The 26,494-nt window shown below is 39.9% G+C and overlaps 1 protein-coding gene across 4 annotated transcripts in view; it reads left to right on the forward strand.

The window, feature by feature from the left end:
- The window catches only part of msrb3 (methionine sulfoxide reductase B3), a 68,044-nt gene extending 53,188 nt beyond the window's left edge, over positions 1-14,856 (forward strand). For all 4 annotated transcript variants that reach the window (XM_007904944.2, XM_007904945.2, XM_007904947.2 and 1 more), the window contains exons 6-7: positions 11,841-11,938; positions 14,118-14,856. In XM_007904944.2, the coding sequence (XP_007903135.1) occupies positions 11,841-11,938; positions 14,118-14,273 (254 nt within the window). In that variant the 3' untranslated portion in view covers positions 14,274-14,856. The remainder of the gene's footprint in view (positions 1-11,840; positions 11,939-14,117) is intronic.
- Positions 14,857-26,494: the final 11,638 nt, after the last annotated feature.

Here is a 26,494-nt window from a genome sequence, read left to right on the forward strand (position 1 = left end):
AGTCAGAAATTAGTGCACCCTTGCTAGTACCTTGAGGTTGATGGTTACGCTCAACTTCTAAGCTACTGTTTTATTTTTTCCAGTCTCCTGCTGGTGATGTGGGAGGTATTGGCCTGTCTTGTGTATTTGTATTAAAATGGCTGCTGCATTGTTCAATAGCAAAATACACCCATGTCTGCATTGGAATGTTTATCCAGCGATAAACATCAGGTGTCTGGGTGTCAAGTAACCTCAGACAAACCGCGTCATTTCTCTTTGAGTTGTTCCCAGCAGCTGACTGAAGGGCTTGGGGCATTCGTGTTTGTCTGTCAATAGGGTCAGTGAAATAGCCTGGCGGAATGCAGGAACATGCGTCAAAAGCAAATCAGGTGCACTACACTACTGAACAGGTTGTTTGTTGCATCTGTTCTCTTCAAACTAAGGGAAGTGGAAGGGTTTTTTTCATGAAATTTTGGCCTATGATCCTGAACACATTAATCGTGTGCATGTTTGTTCACTGACAGAAATCATTTACTGTATCTGGAGTTTCATTTAATAAACTGTGTTTAGCTGAATATGATAGAATGTTATCGCATGTATGTTTTGAACAGAATCCAGTACTCCTATTGCCGACAGCACATTTAACGTAATCACAATCCTGACCCTGCTCAGTAAGCTGAGACTGCACAAATTTAGCTGTGACCCTTTGCATTCCTCAGTAAGTGAAGACCTTGTTTAATTCTTCCTTGGCTGAATTTTAATTCTGCTCCACAAGGAGTGAACAGGAATTAAATTACCATCAGTAGGATAGGCTAAACTGGGCACTGTGAGTTCTGACACAGCATTATGTAAGAGATATTGTGAAGAGCCCAATTCCACCATTCAAACATTTCCCTGTAGAGCATGTTATGTCTGCCCCATACTCCTTGTACCACGTTGTTTGTCCATTGCCTACAACACACATCATTGCATTCGTTGCGTTCCTTATACTACAGTATTCCTTCTATAGCATTTGTTGATCTCAATCTATGGCGAATATTTAATGGAGTGGTATATAGAGACCAGTAGTACTTTGTCCATGGCAGTATGTGTAACATCCTCAACAAGGTGAACTGAGCCATTTTTATACTGTGCATCCGAGTATAAAATTCATCCATTTGCCAGCGTGATCCTTTACCTTTGTAAGTGTTGGCTACCTTTGTAAATGTCTGCAATTGGTGTGTACACATTTTATGGTATTTATGCATAGGATATGGAAATCATGATATCTCCGTCTATGTATCAAGTAAGTCAAATTGTTGGTTACGTCGGGAGAATCTATCCTTGCCGTCCCACTGAGACAGCCCTAGCATTGCTATAACAAGCTTCAGTGTCCTTCAGTAAAATGGAGGTGGGGGGTGGGGGGGGGGAGAGAAATCAACCAGAGTTCCCACTCTTGATGACTGTCAGATGACTTCTGCTTAAACCGTTCATGTGTGTGAACCCTCCATTGACTAAGCTCATACATCTTGTACATAGTATTTGTAAGCAAAACAAGACAGAGAAAGGACTGCTGGCTTGCCTTAGTTTGTCGGATTCTCTTTCTCTCTTTCCTCCCTCTCTTCAGACTTCTGGAACCTTAAGAGCTTGGAAAAGCTCATGCTAAGGCCTAAAATGGAGTTTAGAAAGATCCAAAAGGTGGAGGGACAGAGTGTGGAACTTTCTGCCAGAAGCTGCAGTTGTAGCAAAAAGCTTCAATGTATTTAAGAAGAAACTTGAAGCATAAACGAGGGAGAAGGAATTAGAGAGCCATAGGAGACGTGGAGGCTCATGTGGAGTATAAACACTGGCATGGACTAGTTGGGTCGAATGGCCTGTTTCCGTGCTGTAATGTTCTATGTAATTCTACGCATGATGCATCAAGCATAAGGCATTATTTAATATCTTGTTTTCTTGTGCGAATTTGAAACTGGAGTCTAGATTCCAAAAAAAGCATCTATTTTCATTGTAATTGGTCATTCCTGCTATTAATGATGACTGAGGTTATGTCTATATTCTGTGGAGGAAAAAAAACATTATTCTTTACATTTTTGGCCATTAAATTAGCTTCCCTCTTGCAGCTCAATGACTTGATGAATTTTTAAAAAAAATAAAGATAATGCTATCAAATACTTTATTATTCTAAAACAATATTTTAGTTTTAACCTTGTTGAAAATGTTGTGGCGAGTGATCTGAAAATAACAATTCCAGCGAATTTGAATAACTGTTTCAAAGTTGCTTTGTTTCTAACATAGTCTCTTCCCAGCTCTTTCAATGCTCAGGCTGGTTTGTGAGATCACTGTGTAGTGGCTCTCTTTACATTGTTTAGGCTTCAGTTTGTTGCCTCCAACCAGCTGCACTAAATGCTTCCTTGGCCTCTTTAATCATTTTTCAAAATCAACGAAAATGACAATTAAAACTTTTGAATACTTCACCATCATTCCAAAGAGCTGCAAGTGCAGAACGGTAAAAATGCCAGTGATTATGGTTTCAATTGCAGCCCTTGAAGACTAAAATCAAAGGGACTGCTACAGCTTGAAGTTATTTTACAAGAGAAAGGGGTTTAATATATGACAGTCGTGGTCCATTGACACAGTAGCATGGATGAAGTACAGACGCAGAATTATTATGTAGTGAAAGCAGTAAGTTTAGCTTGAAGACAGGTGATATTGTACTGCCTCATATACATCCGTGTTGAATACTGGCATTCAGACTGAGTTATGAAGATTAATATCTGTCATCGTGGACTTGATGAGAGTAAGTACAGTGTATAGGTAAGCAGAATACCATTTGAAATGGATGTTTTTAGTTCTTGCAAAGTTTCGACGAGCGCTGTAGGGCAGTGTAGGGGCATAAAAGATAGTGAGTGAAAGGAACATTCCAATCCGCTTCCCCATCTTTGATTTCTGTTCCAGATAGCTTAATCATAATGTTTTAACTATCTGCTTATTTTCTGAACACAAAAGTTAAGCTTCAGTTATTGATTGTAGGAAGTGTAATCCCTGAGCTCTGCATAATTGTAGGATGGATTGGACACTTCTCTTCCAGCTGCTGCTATTCCCAGTACTTTGACAGTTCAGATACATCACACGTTCTCTTGTATTTTAATGTAAACATTTACTATTTTAAGTGGAGTTCACAATTGGACAAAACGGGGAAGATACAAACAAAGCCTACTAAACCGAAACCTTGCAGCAAACTAAATCACAGTTCTGTTAGACTCCGTTTTTTGTGTGCCCTGCACTGTATCTCATAAAATGCAGCTTATACACTTTCTGGGATCACCCAGCAGGCAAGGTTACTTGTGTCCGACTTCCCACAAAATAACCAGGTCAGCATATCCATGTATATATTTTTCCAACAGCGACTGAACTACTTGCTTGCTTTATTCCTTGTGTGCTGGCATTCATTTCTCCACTCACCATGATCAATTCAGCAAAATTTCAATTGTGGGCTGCATCCCACTTTGCTTGTACTTGTGCATTTGTTTTCCTGTACTGCAGTAAATAACTTTCTGGCTGTAGGTAGCCTTCCCTGATAACCCAGTAATGTAACGGGGGCAATTTTCAAGATTCTCCATCCAAGTACAGCAAACCTGTGTGTAATAAGTTACGACTGTTGGGTTTCAGTTGGTGCAAAACGATTTTAAGAAGATTTTGCATTAGAATTCCCCAGCAGCCAGCTTTAGGTTTGCACCCGAACAGCTAAAAATGTAACGTGGCTCAGATTCGTTCAATTTCCTGTTTTGTTTAAGCCCTGCTACACAGAGCATAAATTCACCAAACCACTTTTCCTGGTGACAATACTTCATTAGATTAATTTAGTAAATATTCATGAGGATTTTCATCTTCTGAGTCATAGAATTCTTTTATTCCCCGAAGAATTTCCTGTGTCTGACTGGAATTTCATGTCTTTGTAGTTTTAGCTGGGTTCCTTGAAGCAGTTACTTCTAAATGACCATGTTCTTGTGGTCTGCACGTAATGCCTGGGGAGCTTGGGTCACTTATTGACTCCTGTTTTTCAAGAAAATTGATCCCTTTCAGGGCCGACTACAGTAAATTTATTCCACTTTTTTGAATGCTTCCCACTTTTCGTTTTATTGTTACAGTCCTCTTTCCTGATGTGTGAAACATTTGCAAATGAAGCTATATTTGTCTACATCTCGATATGTTTGTGTTTCTTTCTTTGATTCTTTGTGAGTGCAGTGGTGGTTTGCTTGAAGGCCTAAGCCATCAGGTTTTCATCACTCACTCAGAGAAGAGGAAAGGGAGATAGAGTTACTGGTATATTGGACCATTTAGCAATTAATAAGAAAATGCTATTGGATATCTTTTTGGGGGTGAAATTTGGGTTACAACGGAATGCCAGAGATTTTCTGATCCCTGTTAAAATTGAACCCTGGCAGATTTTTTCTTAAAAGTTTACATTTTCTTCAGTCATTCTTTTTATTAAATGTTAACTAATGTGCATCGAAAAAACCCAATGTCAGCTTGTAGGAAATCCTGATACTTTGCTGAGTAGCTTTAAATTATTCTTTTCTTATTGCACCATAGCAGTTTCTGAAGCTCACTGAAAAGCACTTACAAGAAAGGGAATGGTTTAGGGGCGGCACAGTTCACTTTGATGGGAATTCTCATTTACCCATATGTTGGGAGTTTGATGAACTACCATGTGCTTTTTAAATCACTGTGCTTTGGTGCCATCCCTAGTCACTGCGTTGAATGATTTATTGATTGTTTTGATTGCGGTTGTGGCGCTGAAATCCAGGACAGGATTCCAGTGAATTATAAATCTGTTTTCGCCTCTGCAGATAAAAATCTAGGAATTAAACTTTCCTGTGTTTGTATTATTTAGGATTGACATTGTAGATTTTACATGAGTTGTAAAATGGGCACACTTTTCAGGTCTACTTGTGTGGAGCTAATCTTCAGTTCCATTTACTGTGCTCAGTTGGAAAGGTATTAGATTTCTAGCGCAATAGCAATATTAATATGATTGATTCAATCGTACAGTCTACGCTAAAGTGAGAGGTTTTCATACAACAGGCAGTGTTTTAGAATGGTTTCTTGGCAACAGCAGGGAACATTTGTGGAACTTGTAAACTGTGTGGGATATAACTGGCTTATGAGAGACATTCAAGGGAATGATGTCCTCAATGGTTGGTGTAAAGGAAGTAGTGATGTGAATTTCTTTTTTTAAAAAACTGAATTAGTTGCATTGTTTTCAACCTACCAATAATACAAGATCGGATTTCGCAAAACGAGCAAAGTAAGTTTTACTGCACACAGAATACATTAATATTTCCGCTGTTAATTTGACTTTATTAAATCGTGCGTGAATTATGACTGAATAATGTACACCAAGACTGGTTTGAACCCTGGCCACAGGCATCTAATTCCATTGCCTATCAGGGAATCGACAACTTGTTCTCGATTGTAAACTCAGATTTTTCACGAACTGATTTATGCACTTTCATTTTTTTTTGCTGGCGTTGCATTTCATTTGTTTTCTTTTTGTTTGGGGAAGGGTTAAACTGAGGTGAAGTATGCAGACAAGCAACTCGTGTGTCCTGTCCAATATAATGTAAAAAAGACATGTCCGAGTCAACAGTACTACCGGGACTGCTGGCTCCGTTGTTTGACAGTTGCTCAGTTAAATAGGGTTTGGATTTCTATGGCTATTATTGTTTAGATAACTGGACTACATGGTATGCGTTCAGAACCCTCCGACATATAACAAATAACAATAGAGACCTGTAGAACAATGGGGAATTAGAGGATATTACAAGGCAAATGGTGTACAATTAGAGGATCAAATGAGATCATGAGTGAAAAAGAATCTTTTATTTAAAAGAAATCTAGATTAATGTGGGTCGTTGTAGTTTAATGTAAGTACTGTAATTGCTTCAGAGTTGAGGAGTCAGCAGAGGCTAATATTTAACCATTGGAGGTTTGATTTTTTTTTGCCAGTAGCCTGGAGGAATTAAAAGGCAGAAAAGCAGCATCTTTGTCTGCCACAGTTGTGGACTTGATGAAAGTATCACTTTGTTAGACACTGACCTGATGAGATGTGGGGCAACTGTGACATGGCATGTGATTTAAGCATGCTGATGACATATTTGCAAAGCCATCAAGAATCTGCTTTCTATTCATTTTTTCAATATGCCGCTTTTCCAGAAATGTTTTCAGCATTGAGTAATCGTCGGAGAGCTTGTATGCCCAAACTCCCCATTGAAATCGTCCACTATGTCCTATCTTCATTTGCTTCTTAAGCTGAATGGAAAGAGGTGTTGAATTGTGCAAATGTGGATTTTGCATTCTGCTTTAACAGCTTACCAACCTTAGCTTGCTATACTACATTCTTAAAGCGCCTATTTTAGAACCACACCCATGTTGCATTTGCACTCGCGATCTGGAATTCATATCCTTTTTGGCCACTGCACTGAGATGTCGCTACCTTCATTCAATTTCAGTGTTACAAAAAGCTAGTATTTCACTATGCATACATTGCATTCCCAGGTCACAAACGCATGCATTCAGGTACAACATATGGAGTGGATTTAATGACACTGAGTTCAGCTTTGCCTAGCCATTATCATGCAGTCTAACTTTGTAGCCTAACTCTTGCCTCTGCACAACATACATGCAAACAGCATCGTTTCTGAAGGGAGTTGACAGTATTGTAATGCAAGCCTAAGTCTAGAAGCGGTCTGGTTTGGCAGCCTTTAAAACAGGGCAGTCCTGTAAGGGAAAACCTTTTTAAAAAAATAAACGGGGTTCCAGAAGTAGAATCCTGTGGAAACTTTCCAAGAGTTTTTAGCCAAGTAGAATTTGAGACTTCCTTTCTTAGTGATCCATCCTGAAACCCGAGGCAAATTACATAACTGCATCCAATGAGATATACACTGAAAAAATTATAAATAAAAACAGGGAGAAATAAACAGAAACGCTCTATTTACACTTGTCTACAAGATTCTCTGGGGTAAGAGGAACTGCACTGCATTGGCACTGTTGTTTTTCTCAAGGGTGGTGTGTTGGGGGTGGGGGGTGGATGGACGACAGAGGAAAGAACAAAAAGATTGCTTCATGTTTCTTCTGCAGTGGTCCACATGCCTCATACGAGAAAATACTTTCTGCAGGTCTGGCTGTAATAAATGCCCAACTTATCTGAGATAAAACACAGTAAATTAGCTGAGCGTTGTGTGTGCAGCTAACAGTGTAGTGTAAATAAATGCCTAAGGAAACTATACTAATGCTTTATGAAATTGGCAACAGCAGTGCAATAAAGATGGACATAGATAAAGAATATGAACTCAGAAACCATTTAATAGAACTGTATTTGAATAAACTTTGAAAACATTAAGCCTGTCATATTTATTGATGTGGTGCAGAAATGCTGTGGTAGGCCTTAGAGGTTTGACAGGGGATGTTTCAGAGGAAATATTTTGCAGACTTGCTTCCTGTAACCTTAAAGTGACCATTATGTCTGGTGTATTGAATAAATAATGTTCTACACTGAATTAAAAGGGAGACTGCCTGCTTCTAAGAGAGGGAAAAAAATCTAAGCTTTATGGAATCATAAACCGCACCATTACTTCATTAACCCTGACTATTCTTCACTGTACGCAAACTTCATGGTCATAAATATGAAAGTAAGAAACTTCCATGATTTCCAAGTTTTTAATACCCAGCAGCTCAAAGTTGTTTTTCCTTATGGAGGTTTAATATGCAACAATTTGTAACCATAGTAACTCACGGTTACCGAATTAACTAACTAAATACTTCATGCTAAACAGCGAAGACTTTGATCATGGGTCGGAGATTGTGTTAAAAGTAGGTTTTGATACAGTACAAATTTACATTGACATAGAACAAGTGTGCGTTATTAGGCTCCTTTTCCTCGGCTTTGAACTCCCTCCTCGTCCCTCCATTACATATCATTTCAAGACTCCAGATGCATTTAATTCATTTCTTTCTCAATGTTTCACTTCCGTCTTCATAAAAATTATCTTCATTATCTATGAAAATGCGTTTGTGTCGAATTATGGTACATCTCAAAAAATGACCAATCCCAATGTTTAGGGATTTCTTTTTGATCTAATCCAGTCAATCCTATACATATACTTTACAATAACAAATCACTGGTAGTGATTTTAAGGCTGTAATTCAATCTAGGCTTTCTCTGACATTCGTGAACATTTGAATGACTCTATTTCAATTGCAGCTTTGTAAGTCACTGCCAGCTATCTGTTAACCTATATTTATTCAGTGGGTAGTACAGACTGCATGAGTGGTTGTAATTTAGATTTTATCATAATGTACAGCAGTTATCACCTAACTATTATAATTGGCAAACTAGTTATTGATGTTGCATTAGGATTTTGACTGATGATGTCCTATAAAATGGACCAACGAGGCACAAGGGCTGGCTGCCTTGGTGAGATAATAATAATATAATAATAATTTGAGAGGTCCTCCTAACATGAAAGGTGCTATATAAATGTCAATTTGTTGTAACGAGAACTAGGATAGTCAACGCGATGGCAATGAAATTTGAGGACAGTGCGAAGAATCAGGCAGGAGACATGAAGCGCGCTTGTAGAGGACTCAAGAGATATGGGGCAAAGGTGGATAATTGGAGTTGAGATACAGATTAGCCATGATTTAATTGAATGGTGGAACAGGCTTGAGGGGCTGAATGGCCTACTCCTATTCCTATGTTTCTATAAACTGTTGATGGGGGAGAGACCCCCCCAACAATGATAATTATGCATCTCCATAGTACAGATTAAAGTAATTTAAGCGCTCCGAGACGCCATCCAGCATGAAGGGTGCTCTATAAATGCAAGTTGTTGTTGTAATTTTTCAACCAAGTTCAATCAATTCCAGAACATTTAGAAACAGTTTATAATGTGTATTTTTTTTAAACAAGGCAAGTTTCCTTACTCCACACGCCTAATAAATAATCCCTCCAAAAACCCAAAAAAATAATAAATTGGTCATTTTCAATCTACTTATCTACTTCAATCTACTTATTCAATCTACTGTTTGTGGGACATTGCTGTGCACAATTGGCTGCCGCGTTCGCCCACAAATATACAGTCAATTCACTTTACAGTGTGTTCTGTGAAGCGCTTTGGGATGTCCTCCTGACGTGAAAAGCGCTATATCAAATGGAAGGATTATTTTTATTTCAGATACAGATCCAGTTGCGGCAAATCTGGTTCAACCCTTCAAACACTCTCACAGCTTTCGTCTTGTTAGCTACCTCTGTGACCTCCTGCAATCTACCACCTCTAGTGAACCTCAGCCGTTTCTTGTCTCCTGCCCAGTCTGTCGCACCATCCGTGGGCGAGCTTTCAGCCAACCTGCCCACGCTCTCCGAAACTCCAGCCTGGAGTCCCTCTACCTAATTTCTTCCCTCCCCACTTTTAAAACCAATCTTAAGACCTATCTTTTAATTGCACTTTTGATCACCTGTCTTCTGCCCTCTCCCAAGTCAGCTGATGAAGAACATTGAAAAATGCTCCCAACATGAAAGGCACTATATATAAATGTAAATTGTTGCTGTTGTATGTTCTATTTACTCAGCAGGGTAAGGGTTAAGATAATCTCTCATCCAATAACTTCTCATCTGAGTTCATCGCTTGTGTGCTAATGTCTCATTGATTTAGAGGCTTTTCTTTCAGCCCAATGTTTTTGTGAGTGGAATTGCGTCGCTATTAGTTGAGTAATTTTTGAGTACTGTAGACAACCTTCAACAACATCAACAAAATTACATTTATAGAGCGCCTTTCACGTCGGGAGGACGTCCCAAAGCGCTGAACAGTCAGGTGTCGGTCCCCGAGCATGGGGGAGGGGTGGTGTAGGGGTGGGGGAAGGCAGAGAGGTGGGAGGGAGACCAAAGGCACGGTCGAAGAGAAGGGCCTTGAGACCGGCCTTGAAGGAGGCAAGGGATGAAGCGAGGTGAAGGGACCGTGGGATGGAGTTCCAGAGTGTGGGGGCAGAGAGGCTGAAAGCCCGGCCACCGATGATAGGGCGGGTAAGGCGGGAGGCATGGAGCAGGCCGGAGCCCAATGAAGGGAGGGAGCGGGCAGGTTGGTAGGGAGTCAGTAGGTCAGAGAGGTAGGAGGGGGCAAGGCCATGGATGGTCTTGAAGGTGAGGACGAGGATCTTAAATATGATCCTCTGGGGGATGGGGAGCCAGGGGAGTCGGGCAAGGGTGGGAGTGATGAGGTCACGGAGCCTGGTGCGTGAGAGTACACGAGCTGCAGAGTTTTGGATGATCTGCAGCTTGTGAAGGGGAGCTGTGAGTACAGATGTGCCTGCCCATTTATACTAAGAATTATTCAGTTATGTTTAGTCTCTTTTTACTTATTTTAATCAATCATGTCCTTTTGCATAATTTTGAATTTGTGTCATTTTTATTATAGAAAATGTTGTGAATAAGAAACGATTGCATTACAGTCCTTTAAATCATTATGCAATGTGCAATCGATCCAATTATATCTATGGTTTTGCAAGTGGCTCTCCTTAAAGCCATCTATTTTTTACCACCTCCAGATATAGAGAACTTGCACCCACGCCAAATGTCTCCTTCAAGCAAAGCTTTCCACTGCCATGATCATCCAAGTGAATCTCAAACTTTAGACTGGTGTACAGTATCCTCTCCATATTCTAATGCACTAAACAGCAATACATTGTTACTGTAATAAAGTTACTGATCCAGCAAACATACAGTCACTCCACTTAACTGTATATGCTGTGAAGCACTTTGAGACGTCATCCTAACGTGAAAGGCACTGCCACCTGAAGTGAACCTCAGCCGTTTCTTGTCTCTTGCTCAGTCTGTCGCATTGTCCGTGACATGTAAGGTTTAAGGATTATTATTTTATCAACATTTGCTATTATAATAATTTAAAACCCATTAAACGAGATGCAAAAATATTTTAAATTTATTTTAAATAAATTCTCTGCTTATTTTCTTCCTTCAGTTTTATGATGTTCTATACGTATATTATACAGTCATTGCTTGTGCAGCCCTGTAACTGGTGAGGTTGGGGAGTGAAAGAGTCTGATGATGATGATGATAATAATAATAATAATCTTTGCATTTGATATAACACTTTTCACGTCTTCTAGACATCTCAAATTTATTATTGTTTTATTTATATAATTTTATTTATATAATGATCATATATGCATATATGCATATTCTTGGGCACTAATTTATTTTGTGGGTATATTCATTTATAAGAATCTTAGAAACCTATGTTGTTAATATGAATATTTGTTGCATGTGCTTCCTTGGCATTATTATTACAGCAACAACAAATTTGCATTTATATTAGTATCCTTCACACAGGATAGTTGGTCTCAACGTCTTAAGCAAAGGAGGAGGGAAATGGGCCATAGGTCCCACTGTTGGTTGTTAGGCAAGATCAGCCTCCGCTGCGATACACCTCATTAGTCAAATGGCAATACTTGCTTGAAAGAACAGGCATGAACAATGGCAAAGTGAGAGAGTGGCTACTGCGAGTACACCTATAGCCCAGGATGAGTGACTGATTTCAAGAGAGAAGATAGGAGGGGAGAAATAGGAGTAAAATAAAAGACAGACTGTTGCTTTCTTTGGTAAAACCTATCTTCGTGATTATTACTAGATAGAGTACTTTGTGATGTAATTGTTCAGCTACAACAGTTGAGCATAAATTGAACCTTTATCAAGTATTGAATCAATTATTATTATTTATTATTATTGAATAAATTGAGCCTTTATCAAGTATTGAATCAACTGGGATATAAGAATCTGTCCATTAATCTTTTATTTTATTATTCTGCAGGTTGGCCATCTTTCTTTGACATAGTAGATCATGAAGCAATAACCGGCATCGATGACTTCTCCCATGGCATGCACAGGATTGAGATTAGCTGCAGCAATGTAAGTGTCCACTTACTGACAATCTTGTTGGACGATGTTTATATTCCTGGGCGTGGAGAATCCAAGAAAATCTTCATTCCATCCTACTTTCCAAGAGCCCATCAATAATCACAGATTTTTTAAAAAGATATCCAAGTGGGTAGAGCCAGTGAAATGGAGCAATGCAAGGGGCAGTCACCTACCTTTTGTCATTGTCGCTCTGTCCCCCCTGAGGAGCTCACACTTGCTATGCCCCTCTTCTTTTGCCAACCGGGTCCTCTTTACACCCTTTACACTCCTCCTGCCTTACCAGTCTTCATCCCAGACAGCAAAGCCACCTAGCCCATCTGATTCTGGCAGATTTCCCAGTTCTACATTGCATTCACAGAGAGCTATTGCTCAGAATGCAGCCTACTTCTGTGAATGGGCGGGGAGCAGGCGAGTATGTGAATTTAAATTGGGGTTTGCCTGCTGCACTATTACTATGTTTGCACAAACGTACTCAGATGGGCTACCACTTATTGAGCAAATGGGGGAGGGAGGAAAGGAGGAGTTTAGGGATTTCTTAAGAAAAAAGAGATTTTTGCCTGTTAGAAATCTTCTGGGAAGAATCCCTATTTTCAAACCACATTCCTCGGAAAAATATTCCAATGATGGAAATGATCGTAACTATTAGATATTGATTAATATTACTTGAATGATAATTCATTAAAATAGTTTATCAGCAATAAACTCCCTTTCCTCCCAAAGCTACAGACCTTTGAAGTGTCTTTAACATTAGGATTATTTTGATGAAATTCCTACCTTGAGTTTTGTTGCCCCCCCACCCCCCCCCCCCACACACACCCTTCAAAAAAATCTGAATGCTACAAGTTTGTTTTTTTCAGGAAAGGTTTCGTTCTGCTTGAAATCTTCCTGAATTTTCACATAGAGAAAACATTCCTTAGCTTTGCAGCACAAATATTATATTCAAAACGCAAAATACTGCAGATGCTGGAAATCTGAAACAAAAACAGAAGTCGCCGGGAACACTCAGCAGGTCAGGCAGCATCTATGGAGAAATGGAAGTGAGTCAACGTTTCGAGTCCACAACTCTTCGTCGGAGCATCCTGAAACATTGACTCACTTTACTTTCTCCATAGATACTGCCTGACCTGCTGAGTGTTTCCAGTGATCTCTGTTTTTGTTACAAATATTATATTACTTTACTCAGAGCAGCAAATCTCATTCTGCTTTTTTTTAAACTGTGAAGTGTTCGATGTAATCTAGTCTGAGCATTACTTGTGGTTAGAATGCAACATACCATGGACAATATATACTCCACCAGTAATTGAGTGTGAAAGAACCATTGAGCATATCCCACAAGCTTGTCTTCCCCAATAAGTAAGAAAATAAGTTAAAATCTACAAGAAAGTGAATGATTCATTCAATACTGAACCTAAATGAACCAATTAAAAGCCTTGATTAAAGCTGCACATGCATTGGAATGCGTCAATCTGAATTGTAACTGATCAAGGACAGAATATAAATTCTGGGGGGAAAGTGTCGAGGGATATAAGGATTATTTTTGCCTGCCTGGCAGCAAAAGGAAGATCGATCCTGGCAAGCAGCTGAGGGTTCACACAAGTGACAGGGCCATAGTTGCATAAAGCAGGCTCCCTCCTCTTTAACATAGCATCATTGTCTGTCACCAGCATGCAGCCCAATCTCGGCCTGCAGCATTCGTGTTATAGCTTGACAGGCATCCATGTATGTACAATAGCAACGGTTAAAAGTGGAAAGCCTTAAAAAAGAGTCTTTATTATTTCTAATTTGTACTGACAGACTTATGCTGTCATTTCGATGGGTGTTTTTTTGTCCTCGGCATCCCCGTAGAGTTGGCATATGTTCACAGGTGTGCAATATTCATTAGGCTAAAATCATGTGAAATAGTCAGGTTGAGGCCATGTCAGTTTAATGTGGCAAAGGTGATATATATCTTTTGAAACTACAACCCTTTATCATGTCGCTAAAAGGACTACTTTTTTTTATCATAGTACAGAAATAGCTACTCTTAAAGGGTGAAAGGTTAGATCAGAAGGAATATTTAGATGTTATCTGGAGTTTACTACCTTGTGATGAATGATGTAGGGTATATAACAGCAATCTAAAACATCCTTTATGTTACAAGAAACCAATTACTTTTGCTATTTTATTTCAGTGTGGTGCACATCTGGGACATGTCTTTGATGATGGGCCCCGTCCAACTGGTAAACGGTATTGTATAAACTCTGCCTCATTATCCTTTATACCCACGGGCCAAAGCTCGACTGATGAAGGCAACAATCCTGCCCCATCTGGCAAGACTGAACTCTAGGCTACAGAGGACTGATGGATGGGGTTAATACTTCACAAGCCCAGGCTCCAGGGACAAACATCTTTGTGTATTTAAAGTAATAAAGTAACAAGTTATTGAAACACAAGTAAAACTCTTCTGCACAAACACTGAACTTGCTTAAAAGCGTATCCTTGTAAACTTTTTTTTCTTGCAGGATATAAGATTGCAACAGAGTGAATCAGTGTGGTTGGGTGTGTAAACTGTGGGAGTTCTACCATGCAGCATAGAAAATCCATTGTACTCTGTAAAAGCAGCATAGCATGGCACAGGGCAAGCAGGATAAGCAAGGTATTAGCAGTTTCCTCATAATGTAATTTGGAGACTGCCAGGAATGTCTGACCATGAAATGCAGTGGCAAGAGAAAGAAAAGTTCAAGCTTAGGTCACTGTGTCCTGAGCAGAGAAAATCTGCAAAGCTGCAGGATGTTATAAATAATTCTATGCATTGTATATCATATTATAACTACTGAAGTGGATCTATATAAATATATTTTTCCCTTATCTTTTATTCACAATTTGTTTGTAAAAGATATTATTGCTTTAATAAAAAAAATGCGAAAGTATTCACTGCTACGAGCTTAATTTGTGGGTCTGAGGTCTTTGTTGTGAATCTCACTTGCTGACCACAGGTCAGTTGGTTCACAGCTGGTGTATGTCAAGAGCAGCTCAGTATACCTGCTTCCATTGCTGATGGTCTGCATTTTGTATGTAGTACTTTCAGCCTTTATCTCAAGCAGTCTCCTGAAGCAGGGGGTCAGAGCAGTGGAGCATGCTCAGATTCCCTGCATACACAAGTTCCTGGGAAAATAGCTCAGAGGATCCAAATCTAATCGAGAGGAGGCAAACATTTACTGAGGATTCAACATTCACCTCTTTAAAATATTCAATCTTTAAATACATGTTAATATGTATAATATATATGCATACACATAATGTATTTTTCTGTGTGTACATTTATGTGGGAGATGGAGTATGTACAGTGGACAAATGCTTAAGAACCTCTCATGTATTCACCCTCCCCCTTTTGAATAGTATATATGAGGGTAAAAGGAAACCTAATATATCGAAATTGGAGGGTGGGGTGGGTGGTGAGTAACAAACTAGGATTAATGACTCTTGGCCATCGTATATCCCTGGCCTTGGAGAATTGTTGCTGATGATGGTGAAAATATACCAAAGGAGCAAAAGGGAGATTAAGAGGAATATGTTTAAATAGAGAGCTGGTTTTGTGTGGAATGCTCTTCTAGTGCAGTGGTTGAGGCAGCATCCATACAGTGGCTTTCAAGAAACAACTAGATAGATATATCAAAAGGCGTAATTTGAAGGGATATGGAGGAAAAGACCGGTAATGAGACTGAATGAAATGGCTCTTTCATACCTAGACTTTCTATGTTCCAACGTCTTTGGTTCCCAACACGAGTGTATCTTGTAGTGTGATAAGCGAAAAGAAACACATTTATTTTTGTTAGGCAAATACCTGAATCATTCAACCCTTAATCCATCACTTCTGATTTATGATAAACTGTTTTGTCTTCTAAGAGACCTGATCTTAACACATGGTGGATGAAAATCTTACTTAATCCACTGCAAAGTGACATAGCCTTAAATTCAGAACTGAGATGGTTAAAACTAGGTCAGGAAGCATTTCTTCACAGAGAAGGTAATGAAGATGTGGAATGCTCTGTCCCAGAAAGCTAGAGAGGTGGAATAAATTGGAATGTTAAAAACAAGAAAGACAGATACTCGGGTAGTATTAAAGGATATGGTGAAAGGGTAAAGCATTGAGTTTAGAAGATCTGCCAAGATTTAATAAACTGCTTGAACAGGCTCAATGGGTTCAATGGCCTCCTCCTGTTCCTGTTTAACTTTTTCTACATTTTGTAGTTGAAATTATACCACTGCTATACATGCATGAATCATATCAAATAATAATAAATAATAATAATCCTTGCGTTTGATATACCGTGTTCTGTCAAAGATGTCTTAAAACACTTCATGGGATTTTACTGTAAAGTGTAGCAACTGTGTATTTTGTCGGCGAATGAATATATGTGAATATGTCTGTGTTGTCCAATGAAAGCAGAATTTGGTTGATTTTCACCGACTTTGAATGTCTTGCTAACACTTGAAGAAGCAAACAAACAAGTTGAACAACTTGAAGAAGCAAACAAACAGTTAGTAATTTCCAAATCTTTACATTATACTCTCTACCAATTTCCCAAGAACCTTCCAGGGTATCAAAAGTATATATAAATTCAGAAAAAAACATAGAAGCTATTCGGAATAACCATTCGTTATCTTTAATGATGAATAGGCCCCGAGCAAGTGAATGAAAGAGTGCAGACATCTGTTTTTATTAGAAAGAAAAAGATCTTGCATTTTTATAGTGTCTTATATGTCGAAAGTCTCAAAGTGATTTATGGTAATTACAGTCACGTGTAGTACTGACCATTTTTGGCAGCCATTTCACACACAGCCAGGTCCCACACATACAGCGAATGACCGATTGATCTGGCAAAATGTGGTTGATATTATAACACTGCTTTACGTGCATGTATCATATCGAATAATAATATTCATTGGATTTGATGTAGCGCGTTTCGTGTTGGAAGGACGATGACAACAACAACAAGGACTTCCCAAGGCTCTGGACAGTGTACAGCAGTTTAGACCCGAGCTGGGGTCAGGGAGGGAGAAGGGAGGGGAGGGGAAGGGGGGTGACCGATAGTATGGTCGAAGAGGAGGGTTTTGAGGCAGGACTTGAAGGAGGCTAGGGAAGGGGCGAGCGGAGTGACTGGGGGATGGAATTCCAGAGGTTGGGGGCAGAGTTGCTGAAGGCTCTCCCTCCAATGGTAGGGTGAGTGGGTCGGGGACGTGGAGCAGGCTGGAGCCGGCTGAAGGGACGGAGCCGGCAGGTTGGTAGGGGGTTAGGAGGTAGCAGAGGTAGGGTGGGGTTAGGAGGTAGCCGAGGTAGGGTGGAGTTAGGCCATGGAGGGCTTTATAGGTGAGGACCAGGATCTTGAACTGGATCCTCTGAAGGATAGTGAGCCAATGGAGTTGGGCAAGAATGGGGGAGATGGGGTCACGGAGTTTGGTGCGGGAGAGGACACAGGCTGCAGAGTTTTGGATTATCTGCAGCCTGTGGAGGGAGGAGTTGGGAAGGCCGACAAGCAGGGCATTTGCATAGTCGAGCCTGGAGGTAATGAAGGCATGAACAAGAGTCTCAGCGGCCTGAGGGGTGAGGTAGTGGCTGATTCAGGCGATGTTAGTGAGATGAGGGAAGGCAGAGCGGGTCATGGCTTGGATGTGAAGAAGAAAAGACAGTTGAGGGTCGAACAAGACACCTGGGTTCCTGACTGACTTGGTGAGTTGTAGTGAGCAACCATGGAGGTTGATGCTGCCAGAGCCTGAAGTGCAGAGGCGCTGGCACGAGCCAATCAGGAGGGCCTCAGTCTTGTTCACATTCAACTGTAGGAAATATGCCCTCATCCAGGGCTCTGTCCTTGGCCCTCTCCTCTTTAGTATCTACATGCTCTCCCTTGCTGACATCATCTGCAGAAAGATAGAGTTGGGTGTCATCCGTATACATATGGAAGTAGACCCCATGTCTGCGGATGATGTCACCAAGGGGGAGCATGTAGATACTAAAGAGGAGAGGGCCAAGGACAAAGGCCTGGGGGACGCCAGATGTGACAGTGTGGGGGCTGGAGGAGAAACTGTTAGAGGCAACAAAGTGGAGATGGTGAGAGAGATAGGAATTGAACCAGGCAAGGGCAGATCCATGAAGATTGAGTAAAGCGGAGAGGTGGTGTATGAGGATGGAATGGTCGACAGTGTCGAAGGCGGCAGAGAGGTCGAGGAGGACAAGGAGGCAGAGGGAGCCCTGATCACAGATGTTCAGAATGTCATTAGTAACTTTGCTCAGGGCTGTTTCTGTGCTGTGGGCAGCGCGGAAGCCGGATTGGAGGGGTTCAAAAGAGAGAATGGCGAGAGAGAAAGGAGCAGAGCTGGGTCGCGACGACTCGTTCCAGGACCTTGGAGAGGAATGGGAGGTTTGAGGTGGAGTGGTAGCTGGAGAGGAGGGATGGGTCCAGGGACTGTATTTTCACGATGGGGGTGATGACGGCTGTTTTTAGGGGGTGGGAACTGAACCGGTGATGACGTCGGATAGGAGTGTGGCCAGAAGGTGGAGCTGGGAGATGAGGAGAGAGGTGGGATGGGATCGAGAGAGCAGGTGGTGGGTTTGAGTTTGCGTTTGAGTTTGAGGGTGGAGGCAGAAAGATACATTGGGTGTCATCCGCATACGTATGGAAGTTGACCCCATGTCTGCGAATGATGTCACCAAGGGGGATGACTGAGGTTTGAGTTTGAGGACGTCTCAAAGAGCTTCACAGGATTTTAGTGTAAAGTGTAGGGACTGTGTATCACTTGATCAGCACACATGTGAAACTCCCTAATCTTTTCAAATAATGTTATGGGATATCTTAACATCCACCTGAACATTCAGGCAGACCAACCAATGCTCCTCCAGTACTGCATTGGAGTGTTAACCTAGACATTATTGTCGACGTGGGGGTCGAACCTACAACCTTAAATGTCTAAAGAATGCTATTTACATTATAACAGTTGTCAAACAATTTGTTTGAAATAAATGTGGAATACTTCATCTGATAAAGCCAAAATGCTCAATGGTAACAAGAGGTTACCTACAAAAACAAATTTTGCCTGTTTATCTTAAATGCTTATTCCTCCACTATTCACCATGTGAAGGGAATGTTTTCCCTTGAGCCAAATGTCCTTTCTTCAAGATCTGTAGAAACTGGCTTTGTTAAACTGAAGCAAATTTGACCTGATATTGATAATAGTGAATACATTTCTAATCCATACATTTAGTGCATAGTCGAACCCATTTATGGCCCCTTAAAAAAATGCTAATCTGTTAATTGTTTAAATATGCCCTCTTCCAGCCCTCCTGAAAATATTTATGTTCAAGTATCAAAAGAGAGTATTTTCCATGAGTTTGAAATGTTTCTTGTCTTCAGTGCTGCTGCATAATTACTTCAGGACATTTCCATCCCATTTTTAGGACCTGTATTAATTCAAATTGCAATATGCTCTCCCTGCATAATCTAAAACGTAACATATGAACTGAGAAAAAGCTCTTTGGCTGTGATAATACACTGTTATTGGCCTTTCTCAATACTCAACCTCCTGAGGTCAGTGAATATTCACAGCGAAAGCTGTGTTTGCCTACATTACAGCATTCTATGTTACATGCAATCGTACTATTTAATTTCAAGATGGTCAAGATTTTCAAATTATTATTAATTTTAGGTTCCATCTGCCTTACCTACATAGAATTATACACCGCAGAAGGAGGCTATTCAGTCCATCATGACTGTGCCGGCTCTTTGAAAGAGTGTTATATATTATAATCTTCATTTCATTTCTAATCAATTACATTTTGCAAAGCGCTTCAAGAACTTCAAGAAGTTTTATGATGTAAAAATATTCTTTTATCTGATACAGTGGTATCTGACACACACGGAAGTTTATCACCATGCTTAAGAGTATCCAAATCCAACTGAAAATTCCACATATATATGCCATCGCTTCATGGAAATTTCCCTGTGGCTGGAATGGAATGTGCACTCTCTCCCAGGAGGGATGCACCCTGCTTACCTAATTTCAGAGAGTATTAGGCGCAGGTTGCAAAGAAGCAAGGTTTAGGGATTCCAGAGTGTGTTTTGGGGGTACTGCTGGAGTTTAACCAGCTAAAATTACATAGCTTGTCCAGCAAGCTTTTCACTGATAGATTACATAGATTTCAAAGTCATGCCGTTAACAGTGACTGGGTTTCTAGATCAAAGGAGTATGTAACTAAACAATCTATTTAAAGATCCAGTTACTTATATTGTGTCGAAAATGACAGAGGTTTTTTTAAGTATTGCTTAACGTCAAGCCTCTTCTGGAGTCTGACATTAAACAAATTTACAGCTTTACTACTCGCATCTAAAGCATAAACAGGAATGAATAACCTTGCAAGTGTTGAAATTCTACAATGCATTTCATGTAGCATTTTCAACGTCTAATTTCTTTGTGTTTCTAGCAATGAAAATTGTACATTTAAAAGAGGGACATGCAGAAATGCAAGATATTTGACAGCTTCTTAACTTAAAACCAATTTCCTCTTCCATTTTTCAACCTATCTATGCTGAAATCCTTGTGACAAGTGCAATTGTTTTGAAGGAAATTACCTCCCGTCCCAGTCTTTTGCTAATATACAAGCCTGGAACTAAATATTGGCTGAATGTGGGACTATGAGAACTGAGTCTGATCCTGTATTTGCCCGTCATTTGCATGTGCACACGCAGACATATTCCAGTAGGGGTCACTAGTTAATGGTTAGGAATGTAAACCCTGACTGATTTCCTCTCCCACTCCATCACAGGGTTTCTAAAACTACCTGCAATGCCTCTACTTTCTCCCCGGCTTCGATCAACAAAAGCAGCATGAACCAGGAAATTAAAACATTTGACACTTCCCCCCCCCCCGCCCCCCCTTAACTAAGACACAAACCAAGTTCTTCAAAAGGTTAACATTTGCTGCCCTGTTTTGGATAAGCAATTTATTTGTCAGTAATCAGTATTGATGTCTCTTTGGAGAATGTGAGTGTTTAACCATTGATAAAAAAAACAGGAGGCTGGTAACAAAGTACATGCTAAACCCCTTGTGTGGTCTTTGTACCAGTAGTTTATTTGTGGTTGTTTGTTTTCCACCTGGAAATGATTTCTGTGACATCACCCGACCTCAGGTCACTTGGGGCTAGAGGTATCGCCGCCACTTTAAACTTAATAATTTTCAGTACTTTTGTTCTTAAACCACACAAACCTGTGATACAAACCAGATATGTGGTTCATGAGCTGTGGGTTTTCCAAAAAAAATAAACAAACTTGTGACATGGGAAGCTAAGTAACCTACAAATCCTTCACACTTGTGGGCTAAGTTCTTTTAGTTCTCAACATTGATTTTTAAGTAAGCCACAGCTCCCTATTGTTGTTCTATATCAGCCGTTCTTTTGACCAAACTTCTAGCCCTGCAAACAAAACTAGAGTCAAAATGTGCTATGAAACACATGCACTGTATTAGATGTCCTTGGTTGCTGGCTCAAGAATTCCCTTTGTCTGATTCGAGTGCCTCCACAATCTTGCTTTGCTACCAAGTCAGATTCTGCCAGTGTCAACGGAACAGCTTCCTCAGTAAGAAACTCATGGCAAAATGTAAATTGCTAATACAATATTCACATTCATAATGTAACCGGAGCTTCTTAACTTCTCGCTTTCAAAATATTTCTGTAGGATAAACTGTAGAAAATGGTTGCCGTAAACCCAGCTTAGACGCGTATCAAATATAGAAAGTCTTTCTGTTTTTTAACCGATGCTGATCTATTTTTCTAACCGTGTATAATTTAATTAGACGTTGAGTTCCTCTACCCCAGCCTGTCTGCCTCACAAAACGCCTCCCGCCACATTGACTGAGACGGTCGGGACTGCAGATGTCTGCACGGCTGCAATCAATCGTAGTGCATCCCTGGCTGGAAAAAGAGGCTCTTCTGTGAGGCGAGGCAGTGGTGACACTAATTTTCCTTCCCTCTAAGATGGAGCATTTCGACGATCAAACATCCAAACACATTGGAATCACTCACTGAGGGCTGTCAAGTTCAACTATCTGTTAAGTTGAGATTTAAACATAGGTTTTTCAGCCTAGAAGTCCCATACTTGACTGCTGAAACCACCAGGCTACCCTCTCTCTGTTGCTAATGGATTATTGATTATGTGGTTTTAAAAGCCACAGAACCCAGACCAATCTATCATCATTCTGCTGCGGTGTAAATAACATTACGCTGACGGCCGTAAAACATCTTTAAATCTGTACAAAATTATACGTTGTATTTCTCAGTTACAAACAATGGTGTTTAAAATACATGTATAAAGTAATAATTGATTTCTACTCGTTTTGCAACTTCCTCTTCTGAAGATCTTTGACTCTTTTTTCCATCTATTGGTCATCTTTCCCATTGGCCATTATTAATGAGTATGCAAGCAAGCTACATAACCGCAGTGGACGTCACAGCTCAAATTTCTGCCTCGTCACGGCCGCAAGATCATTTTGTCTTAAAATTCAAAATCATGCAGAATTATGGAAAATTCTTAAATTCAGTCCTAACTTGGAAATTGGTTTGCACGAAGTGGATGTGTACACGCACACTTCTTTTGCTCCTTCCAATTTTCTGCTATCTTGCCTTGAAGATTAATTTGGCTCTTGGTCTATCTGCCCCAACATGCAGCAGGTGAGCTTTCAGCTGTTCTGCCCTCTCATTCTGGAACTCCATCTTAGAGTCTCTCCTTCTCGTTCCTTCCCTCTCCTCATTCAAAGCCAATGTCAAAACCATGCTTTCAGTCATCTTTCCTTTCCCATCCCCTTAGGCTCCCCCACCCCAGCTCAGGTGCCCAGCCAGCAGTGTCGAGCGCTTTGAGATGTCTGCGTGACGTGAAACGAACTACTCTATATTAATGTAACTTTTATTGTTTCACTGTAATTGTAATTTGACAGATGTAATCTTGGGCACAGGTCCACAGGTTTCAAGTGCTTTATAGGTACTTCACCTGAATGGTTATTCTTCCTGTGTGAGACTGGACAATAAGTATAAAAGGCAATTAGATTCCAGAGAGTCTCAAAGCCAAAGCTGAGCCCAATCCTATCTTCGCACAATGTGCATTTTCATCTGGATAGTGATCAAAAGAAAAGACCACGAGTGATTTTCATACCCCCCAACTCCCCAACTCTGGGACCATGAAAACATAGGAGCTCTGCTGCTAAGTCAGCACAGTCCAGGAATCAACCTTACTGTTTGCATAACTCAGTTTCACCCTGGACAGTAGCTTTTATTAACTGAGCCATCAGAGGAGCCCTTTTATGAGTTTTCTGTAAGTCTAGTTCATAATGTGCGAAAAACAACTTCATAAATTGATTTGTAAGTATTTCATATGCACTTTTTCTCTGAGAGAACATTTCCTGACTCTTTTATAAAGTAAGGCAAAAAAAGGAACATTAAAACATATAATTGCGAATTGACAGCTCTTATGAAAACCATTGAAACAGCAGTTTGCAGCAGTAAAACATTGTGTGTGTATGCATGGAAAAGTGTTCAAGGGCATTAGGCACAGGGACCACTGAATGCAAATAATCTCCTTGAGAGGAGAATCATAAATAAGCCAGGTTTTGTCATCAACTCCGTGCATGCATATTGGAGCTTTTTGTTTTGTGTTCAAGGGAATTATACTAACATTCACAAATGAAACCCACTGCCCGTTAATTTTATTTTATTTATAGTACTTTAGAGGTTAGATCTTCAAAGGTTGTGAAGTTTTGTATAAAAACAACCGAGGCATAAAACTCACACTGTGGTGGCCAGACTGCAGGCAGAAACAGCACAACCATTAAAAATCTGAGCTTGTGCTATGTAGATAAATCCTTAAACTTCCACATTCTTTTACTTATTGATCATTGACTTGTAGTTTGTCTATTATTCGGTGGATTTTGTAATTAGGATATTTTTACCCTTTCATTCATCACTTGGTACCAAATAAAAGACAAATCACCGGGAGGTACAAAGCAAAGTTATCAAGGGATACTGGGGCAAAGATTCTGCCCATTGCTGCTGATTCAAAATGTGGTCAAAATAATTAAGAAATGCAGATCTGCAGAAGCAAGTTATGTGGGATAGAGTTGCATCCAACAACTTTTATAGTTGTGTACTGACATTTGTAACTATGCAGAAGATCTTTCTTTTTTTTAGTGATGAACACATTAAATCTAGCCAATAATCTCCTAGATAAAATCAGTCATTCTCTTCAGGGCTGTTTGTGGACACTGCCATGTGCAAATTGGCTGTCAATTTCACCTACAAATACACAGTCGCTACACTTCACAGTAAATCCTGTGAAGTGCTTTGAGATGCATGATAAGTCAGTGCCATGATCACTTTCCATTTCTCTGCAGTAAGAACTTCTCTGAATAGAAATTTAATTCCTTTTCCTTTCTTAGAAAAAGCTCTTAAAGTTTTACTACCCAAGGAGCTGTAAACTATGGGTGTATACTTTCGCCCACAAAATATACAGTCAATTCACTTTACAGTATATTCTGTGAAGCACTTTGAGACGTCTCGAAGATGTGATAAGGTGCTATATCAAGTGCAAGGATTATTTTTATTGTTATGCTGCAGAAAGTTGCAGATTTGATTCTTGGTCTGCCCTGAGTTAGCTGATCGCAGCCAAGACAGGAATTAACACTCTACAGCACCTCAACATCCCGGTGTTATAGAGGTGGAAAATTAGATCTGGCTCAGATCACTAACCAATGACTCGTGCTGGAAAGTGCATGTGCGTGAACACTGAGTGAGGATGAGATGCTGCTTAAAATTCACAGGTACTTTTTTGCCATTATTTACACAGGACCCAAAAATTCAAAATAAACTGAGAATGATACATTTCCACATTTCAAGTTCAGGAGATTGAGTTGACCCAAGTTCAATGTTAATACATTGAATAGTCCTGGACACCTTCCCTAGTGAGATTTGAATGCTGCCAAAATAAGGGAATACAAGTCATGGTTCTGATCAGACACTTGCACTGGTGTTCTCTTTTTATCTGGCTGGGTTCACTCATTGGGAAAGCATCATACGGGCATCAGAACTCATACACTGGGATTCAATCTAATGTGCATCTAATAATCCAAATGTGCAAAGGAGGTTTCTTAAGGCAACTGATGGTACATTCACACTGATATAATGCTCCAATGCATTGTACTTCCAGAGCAGAAATCGTGCGGTTCGACGGGAATTCTAATGGGATTCCATTAAGGAATCTTGTCAAGAAACACTGCAAATTAGATCCCCTCCCCCATTATCCTCTGTCTGAATCAGTGAAGGATAACTGTTGTTCAGTATTGAGAATCTGAACCCATTTGACAAGTGCCTACATTGTGTCCGACGGTACACATTTACAAAGAAGTTAGATTTCATTATTTTATGCGAAAATAAACACGACGACAATCAAGTGACAAGATAGATAAGGAGAAACTAATGAGCATTGAGAGGCATTTGCAAAGCCAAAAGAAATTTCTGTCATGTTGTAGTTCCCATGAAGAGTGCCATGGAATGTTTCCAAAAGGGCACTGTCATAATCGGACTGCTTTTACAACTAACAAAAGTATTTAGTGACAAGTAGGCTGCTTTTTATTTTGTGGATTTGAATGCATTCACTGTGGGTGGCTCAAAATTAACATGGGGGTTCAGCAGGGGGCTATCAAGCCTCACTGCTACCAGTATATCAGAGCCCCTGAGTCTGAGGCGTTAAAATTCCTTCTTTGTATACTACAGCATTCCAAACAATCTGCTCTGCAAAGGGAAAGCCATATTTTCCATCAATATTTATTTAAAGCTCAACACTCAGCCATAACCAAGAAGTAGACAAGGCTGCCATGACAGACTGTTATTTGTAGCTTTATCTCCTTGCTCTCTGTCTGACACCAAACATCTCCTCTCTGCATAAACACGTCTCCAGAGCAAGTGGCTATCAGCTGGTGTTCTCACAGAGACCAAGGCTACAGCATTCCTTGTGTCAATGAAGTCCGACAAGTTATTTACTCCTTCACTACATCTTAACGGAGCAGCACATTCAGTGTAATCTCTCCCTCTTTCTTTGCATTTCAATAAAAAGCCCATTAATTAATTTGATCAATTACATTTGTAAAATAAGGTTTAAGAGCAATTTTAAGAGCACCAAATTACCATTGCTTTGTTTGTTAACAGAATTGTGAATAGAGATGTTTTGCTTTGATCTAAGGATTTCCCTGGTTGCATTATAAATACATTTGATTAATACATGTGATTAATTAATACATTTGAAAAATACACTAAAAACTAATTACAAAACTTTAGTTACAACCATAACTAATGAGTTGCAACACTAAAATCTTGTGGATGCTAATACAACAGGAAGTAATAAAATCTCAAAAAATAAATTGTTCAAAGAGTTTCAATATGCACTTAAAAAACATTTGTTTCTGTAATGTTCAAAATCTTTTTTTTAATGTGTGGGTAAAGTTGCTTCTAACAAACGTTACACCGGCACTTGTAAA

Source organism: Callorhinchus milii, unplaced genomic scaffold (assembly GCF_018977255.1).
Source record: "Callorhinchus milii isolate IMCB2004 unplaced genomic scaffold, IMCB_Cmil_1.0 Scaffold5, whole genome shotgun sequence".
NCBI lineage: Eukaryota > Metazoa > Chordata > Chondrichthyes > Chimaeriformes > Callorhinchidae > Callorhinchus > Callorhinchus milii.